The following is a 16542-nucleotide window of genomic DNA, read 5'->3' as shown; positions in this document are numbered from 1 at the left end:
ACATACACTAGGGTATTCATACTGACATCTAAAACATTTTTACGTAAATACAATTTTGGTGTCAAAACTATAACATTTATAATTTACATATGCAGAAAACGTGACAGACAATGCTGAATCTACTTATTAAAATAAAACATATCTCGTGAAAAGCAAGCAAACCTACATGTGCAAATGGGGGATGTTTTAACTGCATCATGATATTATGTCACCATTAGTTGGTGTCCTCTTCACTATACCATGAAGAAACTATTTTTATGTTTAAATGGAAAAGTAACGGAGGTGATTTAGACTGACAGTAGAACTTTTTGGGATAGATTTTGTTTTTGGGCAGTTTAAAAAAAATGAAAAACAGTTTTTACAAATTATAACAACGAGTACAGATTATTTAGAAATTTACCAATATTCGAAAGAAAAAAAAACTAATGTTGGCAAAGATTTATACAAAATTCATGCCTGAACCCTTCCAAGCCTGGAAAAAGTAGCTTTGTTCGGTATGAAAAAGTTCTTTTTTCATTCTCTCTAACTTCCAGGTTCTGTATAGTGTTTTGAAGATGACTTGTAATTGTTACAAATTCGTTTCGTTGTTATAAATTCATATACAGCATTTTCCATCCTTTATAATAAGAACAGTAGATGAGTCTAAAACTGTTATATGTATCTATATTATGTCTTCACTTTCGGCACACATGAATTTATTCTAAACCAGTAACATGTGATCCATGCAGAAGTTACTAGTTCCGACATTAGTATCAGCACAAAACGGGAATCTGAACACTAGTACTCAGGCAAAGTTGGATAGAAAACCACGTATGGTTATTTTTACATGATCAGTTAGTAATCATTTTAACTATGAACAAAATACTTATAATAATAAAATAATAATTTTAATCACAAAAATACACAAATATACGAAGATTCAGTATAGGTAATGTCATTTAATCGCTCGTGCCAACGACCTCTTAATACTGGATTGATCATGTAAAAACTACTTTTAATAACGTAAGGTTGGTTGATTTTTTTAAATGGTGCATTATTAGTTATATCATGCCGAAGAAATGGGAGTCATGTGCCTTTCTATGGGAACACTGAGGAAACCGACCCGGGCTGGTATAAGCGGGTATAGAGGCCGCGATCATCGGATTACGCGTCCGACTCTCAACAAACTGTAATCCAACGGCAAGATTTACACGTTTGATCATGCCTTTATGCCGATAACCTAAATACCTACCATTTGGATATATGGGCTGGTGGTTATCAAGGGACTATTTCAGCATTATTTGTTTGCTGTCCATCAAATTGAAATCGTTCATGCAATTTATCTCCCGGCGGAGTTATTTTTCAACACAAAAAAAAAATCCTTTTGTTGCATCTGAATTACGTACTGGATTTCATCACTTCAAAATTGCACAAATAACCTATTAAATCAATTATCAAATGTTACGCTTCACAATTAGAAGAACAAACTCATTGCTACCTTTTCAAAGAAAAATACCATATCCTGCTGGATCCAAGTCACGACACAAAACGTTTAAGTGAAACAACAACCCATTTTTACCAAAGTAAACGAGGCATTCTTTTACCGGACTGAACAACGGTACTTTTGTCTAAATTATTCATGTCATCTGTACCAGTCCCTCGAGGCTGCGAGTAGCATCTAGTTGTTGTATTTCTTACTGTTATTTGCATGTCCTATGACTACGGCTTCTGACGACATCAAACTACAAGTAATTCGGTCATCCAACCACATGCAGCATTATTTGACCTCTTAATGGTTTAAGACTGTTAACTCAAATTTTTTTCGCGTTATTTCATCGCATCGAGCCTTTAGTCTGAGCATTTTAGAAGAATACCATTTGAGAGATTTACTGATATGCAAAACAACAAATTTTATGGTATCTTGTATAGCCATATCTAATCTTTTATTAAAACGCGATGAGATCATTAAACCTGTAATAATAAAAATCATTTCAACACCGAGTGATGTTCGAAAATAAAGTATGGACAAAACGCCAGTAGCGATATTTCTTAAAAACATCACGCAAAGGTCACCGTCGAGGCTCTTTGCCATGGTATCACAATAGCATTTATGAAAATGTTGGCTACGGTAATCTAACCCCTGCTGTACTATGTCACGGTGTGCTTTAGCTTGAAACAACCACTAACAACTTCGCTGTCGAGACAATTTGTTCCAGTGCGTCTTACAAAGGGTGGGATATGGTTTAATGTGTAATCATTTATATTTCTAGCTTTTTGTCGCCATGTGATGACGTGCAAATGCATTTTCTGATTGTTGGCATGCACGGACACTTCTTTGTGTTTGCGCACACTGGAAATAAATGGTTGTACAAAACAAATATCTAATGCATGACCCGGTGTGTGTGTGTGAAGGGGGAGGGCTTCAATAACATATTTTAGAAAAACGTGTTTTTTTTTTTTTTGTTTTTTTTTTTATAAGTGTTCATACATAAAGATGCAAGAAATACAAAACGATGCATACTTTTTTTGTAAATTATTTATTTTAATGAAATATGCTTAATCCCTGTATATATTAAATAAGCTTTGTTTACAAATAATGACGATATTCATGAATATTTACAACAGACTTTAGCCTTATGGACAAAATTTTATCGTTTTTGTATCTTGTTCATGCTTAAAAAAATTAGTAGTAGTAGTTGTGGGGTTTAACGCCATTTTTCAGCACACGATAGGCTATACATGGCGGCCAGAATTAATGGTGGAGGAAGAACCCGGGAAAACCCCCAAAAGAAACACCGACCCACGAGAAGCTACTGGCAAGCTTTCTCACATACCCACATTGGCTGAATCCGAGACTCGAACCCACGCAGACAGAGGTGAGATGGCAATGATCCGTAACGGAAAGCACTTTAGACCACTCCGGGACCCCGTAAAAAAAAGATTTAAAGAAAAAATATTGCTAAAGTAGGACGGCTGATTAAATAATTATGAAGGTGTTGAAAAATAAACATACAACCTCCCGCCCGCACCCAACAATTCGTCAAGTCAATTTCATCCAATCAGATGCGGGTTTATAGGATTAAAATTGTATGTACATTTTAGTTTTGATAATGAAATCATCTACGACTACTTTATACAATACTGCATAATATCGTGAAGGAGTGTGCATACATATGCATGCTCTGACGATTGTTATGCATATATATATATATATATATATATATATATATATATATATATATATATATATATATATCACAAAGATCCGCGGCATAATGCGCCTGCTGATCAGGGTCAACGTTGTTTGTTCCACTGATTACTCCTAACAAACTGCATAGACTAACGTCTGCAGGCGAATAATGCGGTCTTATAAACGAGTACATACGGTATCTTTAAAAGATGGAAAACAACGTTTCGTTTTCTAATGTTTGTTCCCTTTTCTTAACTTATTTTCCTTGCATCTTAATAGTGACGCAAAATAAATCTCTGGAATTGCAAACATTTTGTCTTATGGAAAAATAGTTGATATAGTCTCCAAGTATATATTATATATGAAATTTAACCATCTGAACAGGTCGTTATACTGCTTATAATAATAATAATAATAATAATAATAATAATAATAATAATAATATCATGAATAATAATAATATCATGAATAATAATAATAAGAAGAATTGTAATTTAAGAAGTGACAACCACATCAGTACAGTTCTACATTTGTCCATATTTAAAATGAACTAATTTGTACAAAACAGGTTAATGGGGGAAAATACCAGGGCTGTTTACTTTCCTGAAAGGAGAAAGCAGGTGCACTTTACTTTGTCGGTTCCATGCCATTTCAGTAGCACAGACATTAAATCGGGTGATCGTAGGAATGATAAAAACTGCGAAACAGTCCAAATCCAGATTTTTAACACTATAAATATTATTTGTTTACGTTTTCTTAATGAAATCTAGTTATATTATACAAGAAAGTGAGCTACATGCAAAATGCTCACGCAGATCACTTTAGCATTAAATATAGTTTACTCACTTTTGATAGAACAGTGCAGTAATTCTCATAAAACAAAAGTATACAAAGTTATATGACTCTGCCGGTTACATTGTCTGAGAAACTAAACAAAACACGAATAAACACAAGTGTTAATGTGAGTCATTCGAATATAAATTATAGGTCACCGTAAATAAGTCTTAACTCATGGGTGCAGTATTCTTTACCATGCATCTTACAAACCAAGTTAAGTGACTCGGCAGATAAGAGTATCTGAAAAACAAAGCTAAAGGTTAAAACAGCTCACCGTCGTTCTCCTCCTCGTGATGCATTTGTACACCCTGCTTTACGACTCTGCAATAAGGTGTCTGAGAACCCGAGCTAAACGCAAATCCTAATCAAGAGAAACTGAACAAAAGGCAAGCACACATCACTAAATGATGACATTTAAGCCACAATAACCGAGTTTTCACCGATGGCTGAAGTACTCCTCATTTTCATACTAATTCCCGTAACTCTACATATAAAAGTGTCTGAGAAAATGTCATAAACGCAAACCCTAACCTTATTGTTGACGGCAGACAGACAGAACGTTGCACAGCCGGTGAAACATCATAAATTCAGCCACACAAAAAAGACAAAAAGGAAACGAAAATAATAATAAATTTGTTTACATGTATGTAAATACCAAAGGGTAAATGTCTTTTGGGTTAAAACAAAATATTTGAGAGGTTTCAATTCTCGGAGAAAAAAAGAACGATGATATAAATATTTTATTGGATAATAATTTCTTTTCCTAAAAGAAATCATTTTATATATCACAGAACAGAATGCAACATAAAAAACACATATATACAGTAGATTTGACCACACATCATAGATCCTGGGATACAAAAAAGTGATGGAAGATATGATCAACGTTCAAGAATCACTTGATGATAGGCCGAATTTTACCTGATAAATATGCAGGTCAGTAGGAATGACAGCCCTTATTCTATTATATTACCTCGTGTTTAGGTTTAATGGCACATCAGCACAGTCGTAGCTATATAGAGCTTGGTAAGTCTAGGCATCCCCAAACAGGCATACAAAATTAAGGCATCCCCAAAAGGCATACAAAATTAAGGCAAGAAATATAAACTTCTTAAAATACAAAGTGATTGATGTTTTATAAGCCTGTCTATTTTGTTTTTAAATCGAAGGCATTTCCAGTGTGAACATGATCGCCTTTTATTGGGTGCTGTAAGGCGCATCAGGTCTGATGTATATAACAGCATCAATTGCTGGGTATTACTATTGAATAACAATTACCGTACTTTTCCAAATAAATATTAAGTAAATTGTTGGTTTTTGGGGGAACAAATTAATATCATGATAAAAAAAAAAAAAAAAAAAAAAAAACCACCCACGGTCAAATACTTAAATATCTATCTGTGTATAGTACTTATTGTATATGTAAATACATGAGAACTATTACAAACACGACTAGACAATATTAGTGTGTATAGACAGAATCATTTTTTGAATATACAAAGTTGGAATTCCAGCGCCTTTATGTGCGCTTGTCAAACACAAGCAGGTGTTGCTGCACGAATACATCAAATTATTATAAACTACAAATCCTAACATCTTTAAAAACTTTGTTAAATAACTTTGATTGCCTTAATTGCATACACATGCAGGACCACGCAAGCGCACTTTAACATCATACACACTCAGAGCTTATAATAATGAACGACGCTATATGTCAGGGTTTTATGTGTACATCTTAATTATATCTGAGGTAATATGACAACATTGGGTAGCAAATGAAAACGAGCCCTCTCCTCCATTTCGCCAAGAAGAAGGTGACTGATTCGTGTTTACCGCACAATGATACTTTATGCAGTGGGTGCACACTAATAAAGGCTATACTAAAACGTTCAGGTAGGGCGACTGAATCAAAAGAAATATCATCGTTTAAATGTGGTTAAATTATGTTATACACAAACCTTGCCACATAAATATTTGGTTTCGTTTGGTTTCCTTTGCTGTTTTGCGGCACAATAAATCTCTGAATGCTATATCACGCTCTGGCAGAGATAACCGCCTTGTCCCAGCGTACACCACAAATGTAGCAATGTATAGTGCTTTTACTACGGCTGAGTCACTTGCAACATCTAAGAACCTTTCCACTATATAATACAACGCTCCTAATATAATTATAGTATCACTATATTTGAAGATCTTCGAATTACATGACACAAACCGAACTGTCTTTGCAGAAATACCATTTTTTAAAAGACTTTTTTGGTGAATGGCTAGACTTCCAATCAAAGAATCAAATCTGAATATTACAATTCCACGTATTACCTTTTCTAGTGTTTATCCCCTTGCGAAAAAAGAACAAAAAGTGTTGCAGTTAAGGCTAGCTTTAATAGGTGTCTGCTCTTCTTTTGCTATATATAAAAAAAATAACTGTCATGCTATAGAAAGATAAGAAGTACCTTGCATAACAATAGTTCAAGTCAAACAGCCTACACTTTTGCAAAGCTGTCAACGTGTAACATACGAAGTCCAGAAATGCCAATCTATTTTATAAAACAAGTGTGCATTAACAGTCTAGTACTTATGTTGAGAGTATGGCCGATACATGTTGTCGCTCTGCGAAGGGTACTTGACGTATGGCTTATCGTACTGAGACGATCCGTAGTTAGAGGGATATACTTGACTTTGTACGTAACTTTGTCCATACGGTCTATCGTATTGGCTAGGGTAACCATTGTAGTCGGGGGGTGCGTTTCGTGGGTCGTAACCACGATTTTCGTAGCCCTCTTTCTGAATATCAGACATTGGAACTTCATGTTCTGACTCGGTGTCACTGTCCTGATACTTATGGCGGCTCCAGTTGCACGTGATCACCATAAAGATTATGGAAGCTACGAGGGACAAGATTGCACCGATTCCGAGGATGAGCATGGACCAAGGGAAATTCGCAGCACTTCCAACTCCATAACTGGAAACAAACAGTACTAGTGTCATCGCAGCTATGAACAAGCCTACCATTCCAAGAATTATCAGCGCTGAAAAAGAAAACAAATGCAGTCAAATAACTTGGAATGTCCTTAATATACGTAGTGGGTAGCATGAATAGACTTTTGCATGGTGAAAGACATCGCAACTAAACAACACTCCTTGATAATCAAAGTATGTACCATATTATGGGACTGACACTTTTCTGTGGAAGACTTTTAAGGCGTTTAAATTATACGATATCGTACAATAATTATAAAATGCTTTTTTCATCAGTTATATGATATGAAGGGAGTAGTATTACAATGAGACATCAACTAAAATACTACCATGATCAGGATTCAAATATACATAAATCCGTGAAATTAATACGATTCATACAGTGTTATGTTTACTTGATTTAATTATATCGGATTTAATTGTTTGTAAGTTTTAAAATCTTGAAATTTTTTATTTTTTTAATTATATGTCAAAATAATGTTTGCTAGGAACTCATATTTTTTCCAGAAAATTGTTTTACCTTGACTGTTCATTTTAATAAACACCAAATGTTGACCTAGATCCTTACCTGGATTCAAAATTAATATCAGCCACGTAAATAAGTTCTATTTTTATTTTAAAAGGATTGGTTGTTGTCGATGTCATAATGGGACTACGTCATTTAAGATGTAAACAGTTTTTTATTGTTATTTCTTAGAATAAAATGATTGGTTTTCGTCAGGGTCATGTTAGGCGTACGTGATATAAACATGATCACGTGACCCCCGTTTCGATTTCGCAACTTGGGGATTTTCGAAACTGCGTTTTAGAATACGATATAACCATTGCTTAGGAGAAATATTTTCAGTTGGGCTCTTACAATGGAAAGTGACTGTTGTGTCTTTGGAGTTATTTCAAATTATTTGGATTTAAAAGGATTAATTCTTTTTTCCTGGAGATATACGTGTGCTCATATGAAACTCTTGAACAAAGACATCTCTTAAAAAAATTATTCGGATTTCTAAAACCGGAGTGATATTTATTGTTTCTACAAGAAACTGTAGACATCAACACAATACAGGTTACAGCATACGTCATCGTCTTCCATCTTGGATTCTTTGTCTGGACTCTAACTTGAAATTTTATTATTAGGGCTTCTAAAATTTTATTCGTAAACCTATTCTGGGATTATTTTTGGATTTGATTCTTAAAACCGCAAGTTCTTGTTTTCCATTTCTACATTATTTTTTTCCAGGGAAATACGTTATTGTTAATTTTTTCAAAGTTTGTTGTTTTCATTCCTTGTGTTGCTGTTTATTGGAGCCAAAAAACGTAACATCAGACAAAAATCTTTCAATAATCATTACTCATACAGACATAAAACCTGCATGCTCATGATTTCTATTGGCATAAAACCTCTAAAATTATTATGATCTATACATAAAACCTTGATAAGATCATGGTTAATAGACAAAAACAGTAGAAATGATCATGTTTCATGTAGACATAAGAACATGGACTGATTATGATTCATAGTGATATAAATCACATCAAGACATATAACACGGACATGATCATGATTTATATGGACTTAAAACCTTGCAATGATCATAATTTATACTGACATAAACCATATCAAGACATACAACCGTGCAATGATCATGATTCATACTGACATAAACCATATCAATACATACAACCATGACATGATCATGATTTATATGGACTTAAAACCTTGCAATGATCATGATTCATACTGACATAAACCATATCAAGACATACAACCCTGACATGATCATGATCCATACTGACATAAACCATATCAATACATACAACCATGACATGATCATGATTTATACGGACTTAAAACCTTGACATGATCATGATTCATACTAACATCAACCATATTAAGACATAAACCCTTGTAAAGATCATGGTTTATATGGACCTAAAACCTTATAATGATCATATATAAAAATAAAACCTTAAAATGATCATGATTTATGTGAACATAACAGTTTAAAATGATCATGATTTATATGGACATAAAACCTTAAAATGATCATGATTTATGTGGCCATAACAGTTAAAATGATCATGATTTATATGGACATAAAACCTTAAAATGATCATGATTCGTATACATTACCTGTGAAATAATCATGATTCATACAGACATACAACCTTGCAAAGATCCTTATTCATGTAGGAATAAAACCATATCAATATTATGGTACATATCTGACTAAAACGAAAGAAAAGACAGAGAAGAAACACTTGTCTAGCGTCCAGTTTGGCTGTTAAAAATTGTTGCATGCAGGTCCCGTACTTAGTTTTCAGACATGAAACAGTTATCGCTTTCCGTCCGATCTGGCTGTTCTGTGTTGTTACATTTCAAACCATTATTACGTCACAACAGGTATCATCACAAAGGTCATTGATAAAAAGCAATACACATATTATTGTGCTTTTTTTTCTCAAGCAGTATTATTGTGCTGGAATGTCAAATACTCGTATGTAACTTTGACTAATGATTACTTCATCAATTACCAATTAATTTTGGGTTCAGCATATTTTACGCGGTATGATATTTGAATAGGTTCATACAAAATAGCTGCAAAGTAAATCAGATATTGCGAAAATAAAACCATTAAGTGAACCTTTTTTTTAAATAGGAGTATACTCCACGAGTATGTATTTCATCCCATAGCTTAAGTAGCCTGCAATGGCCGTCGTTAACATGAATCAAACATAATCAAACAGAAAATAAGTTCACACTAAATTGATGTTTGATGGCCCATTTTCTACATGCATACATACATACATACATACACACACATACATACATACATACATACATACATACATACATACATACATAATGACAGGGAATAACAGTAAAAATAAAATAAAAAAAGAATAATCTGTTTTATAATATCAAAGCTGACGTGTTTTGTTAAGTTGATAAAAACCATAAGTTATTTGTTTAACCATTCTTCATAAAATTTGCTTTAGAACCTATTGACCCCCTAGTGGCCATGTTTAAATGGGAGAAAGTCTCGGGTTTTGAGTAAACTTGGAGAAATAGCCATTAATGCAAGAATGCATCATCCAGTAATTGCTGTGATTACGCCACTACAACTGAAATTAGCCATTACAACTGTGATTAACCACTACTACTAAGGTCTCAGATCAAAAGCGTACAGTCCATTCACCTGATCCTGTTAAAGCTTAAAACACAAAACTGTACCCAAGTCAATGAAGTCTGAAATATGGGTCAAAGTGACCTACATATATGACGAGGTTGCAGAGCTCACCAAGCTGCATCATCTCAACTAGTATTCTTTAGAAAATGAACTTATAAAATATAACCAAAGTCAGTGAGCATGAAATAATGGTCACAGTGACCTATTTTTGTGAAGAATTTGTATATGCATCCTCCATTAAGTTTCCACAATTCCAGGTATAACAATAGGTATACCATATACAAAACCTGAGCTAGCAAAAACTAAGACTATGGAACTGATGTATATTATACATACGAAGTTAGCGCCCTTAGCCAACACAGAGGGTACGGTATGACAAACTACTACCTAGGTCATAGGGAAAACGAACGATTGATATGCAGAGAGAGAGAGAGAGTGAGTTTACTTGTATATGTATATGTTTTTGCATGTGCGAACGGAGATGCCGACGCCAATGCCGGTGTTAGTACAAGAACTGTCTTCTGCTTCATAGAGGTGAGCTAACTGAATATGTTACTGCACAACTCACTTACAAAATTTAGATTTTTTTCCTCTATACGGCTGATATGGGCGAACTTCATACAGTGACTATCATAGCGAACGAAATTATTTCCTTTGAAAAGTGGTGTCCAGCCCACTTAAGATATATAGAATCCAGAGCTTGAGAGCACAAAGTACACAGTGGTTTAGTAACAAGGTGAAATTCCCTCTGTACTGTCTGTTCGCGGACAAACGGCCATCCTGAAACCGGTTTATAACATCGACATCTGAGACCCCAGGGTATATTTATATACCCATGTTCAAGAGTTGACAATATCTTTTAATTCTCTGTCTCCATATTGTATGGGCCAATATATGTATCGTGAAAACCATTTGCTGTACAAAATTTATCTTGTAATAAACCTGGATGAGAGTAAGCCTTAAAAATGTTTCCTGAAAATCTGGGCGTGTTGGAAAATAAGCTCTTAGATAAACATTTGCTAGTATTTTGTTTCGGCTCATCATCTTGTGAAGATCACTGACATTACAAGCAAAACATTGGCACGTCAGCACAATAATGGCTATATGGAGCCGATTAAAGGTAAAGTTCTGCAAATATAAATATGATTTGCAAAATGAAACTTACAATAAATCCTTTGAAATAATGCTCTGTTGATTGTTTTAAACAGCACTTTAAACACTTTATTATCTATATCATGCCGCCAAAATGGGATCCCAGATTCCACCAAAGATCTGTAAAACCGGAATTATACAATCTGATCCGACCCAAAAACCGTATTTGCCACTTCTCTCACCAAATGCAGGACAATCTGCCTCCGCCTCTTCCAAGTTATCCCAGAGTTAAACAATATCCGGAAGGAAAGCTGGCCTACAGTAAACAATAAGCAATTAAATGTTGCTCTTTTCCTTAACAGACTGAGTATTGGGCTACCATAAACATGATCATACAGGCGGATATGTTCACACAGCCCAATATACCTAAGAATGGAAATCAAATAGCTAAGAATGGAAATCAAATACCTAAGAATGGAAATACCTGCAGCTGACTCTGAACAGCGCAGTATTTGACCCGTAACAGATAAAAAGGTATTCGACATACAAAGAACATTATGTTCCCGGACCAAGGCATTCGACCGTGTTACCAACCCTGAAGCTGAAAAGGGTGACCGAAAGTATACCACCCCGTGGCACATCCACATCCCGATGACAGTCTTCACCAGACAGAGGCTAAACGGTCATTAATCTACGCCAAACAGTCACAGGATGCCACAGGTCCTCTCCAAGTCAATAAATATGGCAACTATACGCAACCTTCCCAATGGAAACCTCTCCAAAGAATGCCCCAAGACCGACCTCATGGTCATTTGCATTCCCTCCTTCTCCATCGCTCGAAACTACACTGAAGGCTCAACAGCAGCCCGCGGGACACATATCACCCGAGGAGTCTGTCATCCATCACTCGCACCATGGTTTTGCAAACACAACCTGCCAGTATCATGTGATGATTAAGTAAATTAAGGATTAACTAACCTAAGGCGGATGGACTCAGAGCGGCAAGCTGACACTGGTCATGTACATGATTATTGTAATGTTTTACGGCACGGCCACATATTAAAATGTTAAATTTTGCAGAGGCAAGTAATGTTAAGTACCTTGCACAAAGACACATTACGGCAGCCGATCAGAGCTGATCCAATGGTGGAAATCGTACCGCACCACCCTTCTTGTCTCCAGTACAAAGCCGTAACCTCAAAGCAGCCGCGGCCCTGTGGCATGATTTCGCAACGCGAATAGAACATCTTGATAAAGCTGTTGAAATTAATTATTATTAATTAAGGTAATGGTCAAATAATTTCAATGGTACACACCAACACTTGATAAAAAAGCAGAAAAACTGAAAAGAGAACCGATATCCAGGTCCATACTAAAACAAGGATATTGTTAATAACTGTTAATTTGCATATTCGTGTATTTTAATATATTTAGACAGTTGAACGTGGACTGCTGTTGAAATAGTGTTTAATTAATGTACAGGGTGAGATTGAGCTCGTAAAGTACTCGGCTGTTAAGTGTGTGTGTGAGTGTGATTTGGATTTTCAACGTAGCTTTAACAATTTTTCAGTCATATTGCAAACATGTAGCATGATGTCCCACCCAGTCACATTATCCTGACACCTGGCCGACCAGTCCTAACACTAACCTCTTAATGCAGAGCGCCAAGCAAGGCAGCTGTTAGTACCATTTTTGTAAGTCTTTGGTATGACTCGGCCGGGGATCGAACCCACGACCTGCCTCATGCGAGGCGAACGCTCTAACCAATAGGCCACCGCGCCGGACCTCGACTGTTAAGAGTCAACTGACATTAATATTACATAGCCTTGGCCAAACACTGCCAGAAAATAAAAAGGGGCTGTTACTGTCTTTGTGGAAAAGATGAATATTATTCTTTACTTTGATGATGAGAACAAAGTATATATAATATATATATATATATATATATATATATATATATATATATATATATATATATATATATATATATATATATATATATCTTTAGCCAACCTAGTCAACAATACAACTGTATGTGAAACGGTGAATCAGCTTGTCATCGAGCGTACATATCACAAGAATGATGTGGTAACTGTTGGCGTTTGTTAGCTAACTGAAATATTATATAGCCAGCGGGCAAACATGTATGTATGTATGTATATATATATATATATATATATATATATATATATATATATATATATATATATATATATATATATCTATATATATATGTGTGTGTGTGTGTGTGTGTGTTCAAATGATCATTAGTTTAGTTTTGTTGGGTTTAACGCTATTTTTCAGTACATTATAGTCTATACATGGTAGCCAATATATTTGCTGTCGGAAAACTCCATATTCGTTGCCATTATAAATTTATACTGCATTGTTTATTAATAATTATGTTGATAATGTCAACGTCAGCGCTGGTGTTGCATAACATATCATTTGTATGCGGAAATGACGTATCATTAGAACCAAGAACACGCTAACTTAGCGATTACAGTGTAAAGAATATGTTTTGAAACAAAGTGACCCTATGGAAATTTAATAAGCTTACACGCCTATTCTACAATTAAGGCCAATATGGTTATCGATTGTTTGAGCTAAAAAAAAAAGATAAATGGGAAAAACCGCACTCAAACGTAGAAGGGAACAGTGGTACATCAGTAGGTAGAGCGTTGGACGCGTAATCCAAGGAGCACGAGTTCTATACCTGCACAGAACAGCCCGGGTTGACTGTCACGGTGTGTTCTTGAGAAAGATGCTTAGTTCCCATTTCCTCGACATGGTATAAAATGATGGTATGAGTAGCAATACAATTTAAAACACGAAACGAGTCAGACGGAGAAGTGTTATATCACCATATAATTCATTTGCTTTTTGATTTTATTAAATAAGCCACAATGCGAAAATAAATACATCTGGTTCCCCTTTTTAGTCACAATTATCAACAAAATGTTTTCAAAGTAAACCACAATTCATTGAAATGGTACATCAAGGACCCCGCACTCCTTAACTGTAACTCTTTAAATCCTACCCACATCTTCTACTTCACACTTACGTTGTTTTCCATTAGAAAGCTGTAAAGGAACGACCTAATGAAGATAATTGACTGCAGTCAAATAAAAATGATTACTACGTAGGAATAACTTATTTAATACTCTCTCTCTCTCTCTCTCTCTCTCTCTCTCCTGGTGGCTGCCTAAATATGTCTAAAGCTTTCTTCAACGTCTAGATGGATCTGTGATAATTCGATCATTCGTAATATACTATTGGACTGAGCATTGACCCGAAGGCCCTAGTATTCAGAAATCTATTCACAATGCTTTACAGTTGAACGCCATATCAGAGTATCCTAATTTTCTGCTTCATTCTTAAGTTGGAGAGTGTTTAGAAAGGTACAACAATACTCCTGTCTCTGTTTTGATCACACATTTTTACCGTATACTGCACTAAATCAGCCATTTTTAATTGCAATGACCGTGCAATCAATACACTTCGGTAATGGCTGTTTGGTTGTTCTTGAATCACGTCACACAAAACTGCAAACCGAGCCGTAGTCTGGATCAGGTGATGCATTTGGTGATTGTGAATGAACTTACTCCATTTGGTAATTGTGTTTGAACTTACTCCTTCAGGTTGATGCTATAGGGTTTAACGCCATTTTTCAGCACAAGATAGGCTATACATGGCGGCCAGTATAACTAGTGGAGAAATAACCCTGGAAAACCCTGGGAAGAACCACCGACCCACGAGAAGCTACTGGCAAGCTTTCTCATGTACCAATGTTAGCCGAGCCCGAGACTCGAACCTACGCAGGCAGTGGTTAGATGTCAGTGATCTGGAACGGTGAGCGCTTTAAACCACTCAGCCGATTGGGGCCCCTACTCCATCTGGTAATTGTGGTTGAACTTATTCCATTTGGTAATTGTGGTTCAACTTACTCCAACTGGTAATTGTGGTTCAACTTACTCCATCTGGTAATTGTGGTTCAACTTACTGCATCTAGCAATTGTGGATAAACGAACTCAACATATATTATTTTAACAATAAAATCTGCGGATTTGGATGAAGAATATTTTACCGGTCAAACTGATTTTAATCTACACATAATATTCCACAAACATGCATTAACATTATTCATTTTAATGATTTCTAAAAAAAGAAACTAACCATTAAGTGTTCTATGACAATGGTGGAAAACTATAATATCTGGCAGCCGGTGACAAGAAAATTTTGCTGGGCAAGTACAATTTTGATGACACTGTGTCCTGTAATAATTAGTGCTACTGTTTAGTTTATACATACAAAATTATGGTGACTCTGGCTTAGTTTCGGAAAAGTAAAGTCTTTTAAAACAAAAACAATGTCTAATGCTGCCCACACATAAAAATTTAAGTGTTTTTATTGTCTGTATTCCCTTATGTTTAATCATGGGATCTAAGTAACTTCGTAACAAATTAACAAACCACCAAACTGGTAACATATGATGATGATGATATTCTTTTATTCCTCCATTTTCTGAAGATTTTAAGACAAAAATGAAATGCGATTAAATACATAGAATCACAAAAATAGTAGATTCGTTACTTATTGAATTATTTCCAATAGCAAACGAATACATAAATTAAAATCATTACTAAACTAGATAGATATATATATACGATAGAATATTTGAAAATGTAACCTCACAACAAAAATAGTTAGGTTTCCTAATCGTTTTTAATCCAGTACAAGTATTTCTTTCCTTATATTATGTTTGAGTTCTCTATTGACTCGAATATATAATTTCCTTTATCTTATTCAAATACTTGGTAGATAGTCTGATCATATTTAAAGCTTAAACTTAAACCAACCTTGTCAGCAATACATCTATATATAAAAAGTGAATCAGCTCATCAACGAGCGGGGACTATCACAGGAACAATAAGTATGTCGACGTTTATTAGGTAAATGAAAGATTACAGTGCCAACGGGCAAACATGTACATGTTTTTAAAAGGATGGTACTCGCACACATCACAGTACACCTGAGGCTGTCGGTTATGATAAAACAACTTTCACAATAGAAAATACAGTACCTATACAAATGAGAGTAAGAAGTGTACATCGTTTTATGTGCTAAATGACAGTGGTGGAAAAATAATAGTCTAACAGACCGGGACAAGTTGACAATTTAGCTGGGCAGGTAAAATGCGATGTTACTTGTCATTGATTTTACAGGGCTTTCTGTAGACCTCAGTCTATGGGAATTAGGTTCGTCATGATTGGAAAAATT

General features: G+C 35.1%; 1 protein-coding gene across 1 annotated transcript in view; it reads right to left on the bottom strand.

Moving 5' to 3' along the window:
• Nucleotides 1-2499: 2499 nt before the first annotated feature.
• The window catches only part of LOC149802729 (uncharacterized), a 36430-nt gene continuing 22387 nt past the window's right edge, over nucleotides 2500-16542 (bottom strand). Inside the window, exon 3 of the mRNA XM_089952135.1 lies at nucleotides 2500-7035. Within this exon, the coding sequence (XP_089808261.1) occupies nucleotides 6575-7035 (461 nt within the window). The 3' untranslated portion in view covers nucleotides 2500-6574. The remainder of the gene's footprint in view (nucleotides 7036-16542) is intronic.

This window comes from Sinohyriopsis cumingii, chromosome 3 (genome assembly GCF_028554795.1).
Source record: "Sinohyriopsis cumingii isolate HCF-2022 chromosome 3, ASM2855479v2, whole genome shotgun sequence".
NCBI lineage: Eukaryota > Metazoa > Mollusca > Bivalvia > Unionida > Unionidae > Sinohyriopsis > Sinohyriopsis cumingii.
Note: the sequence above shows the minus strand (reverse complement) of the source record. Positions and strands in the feature narration are given on the sequence as shown.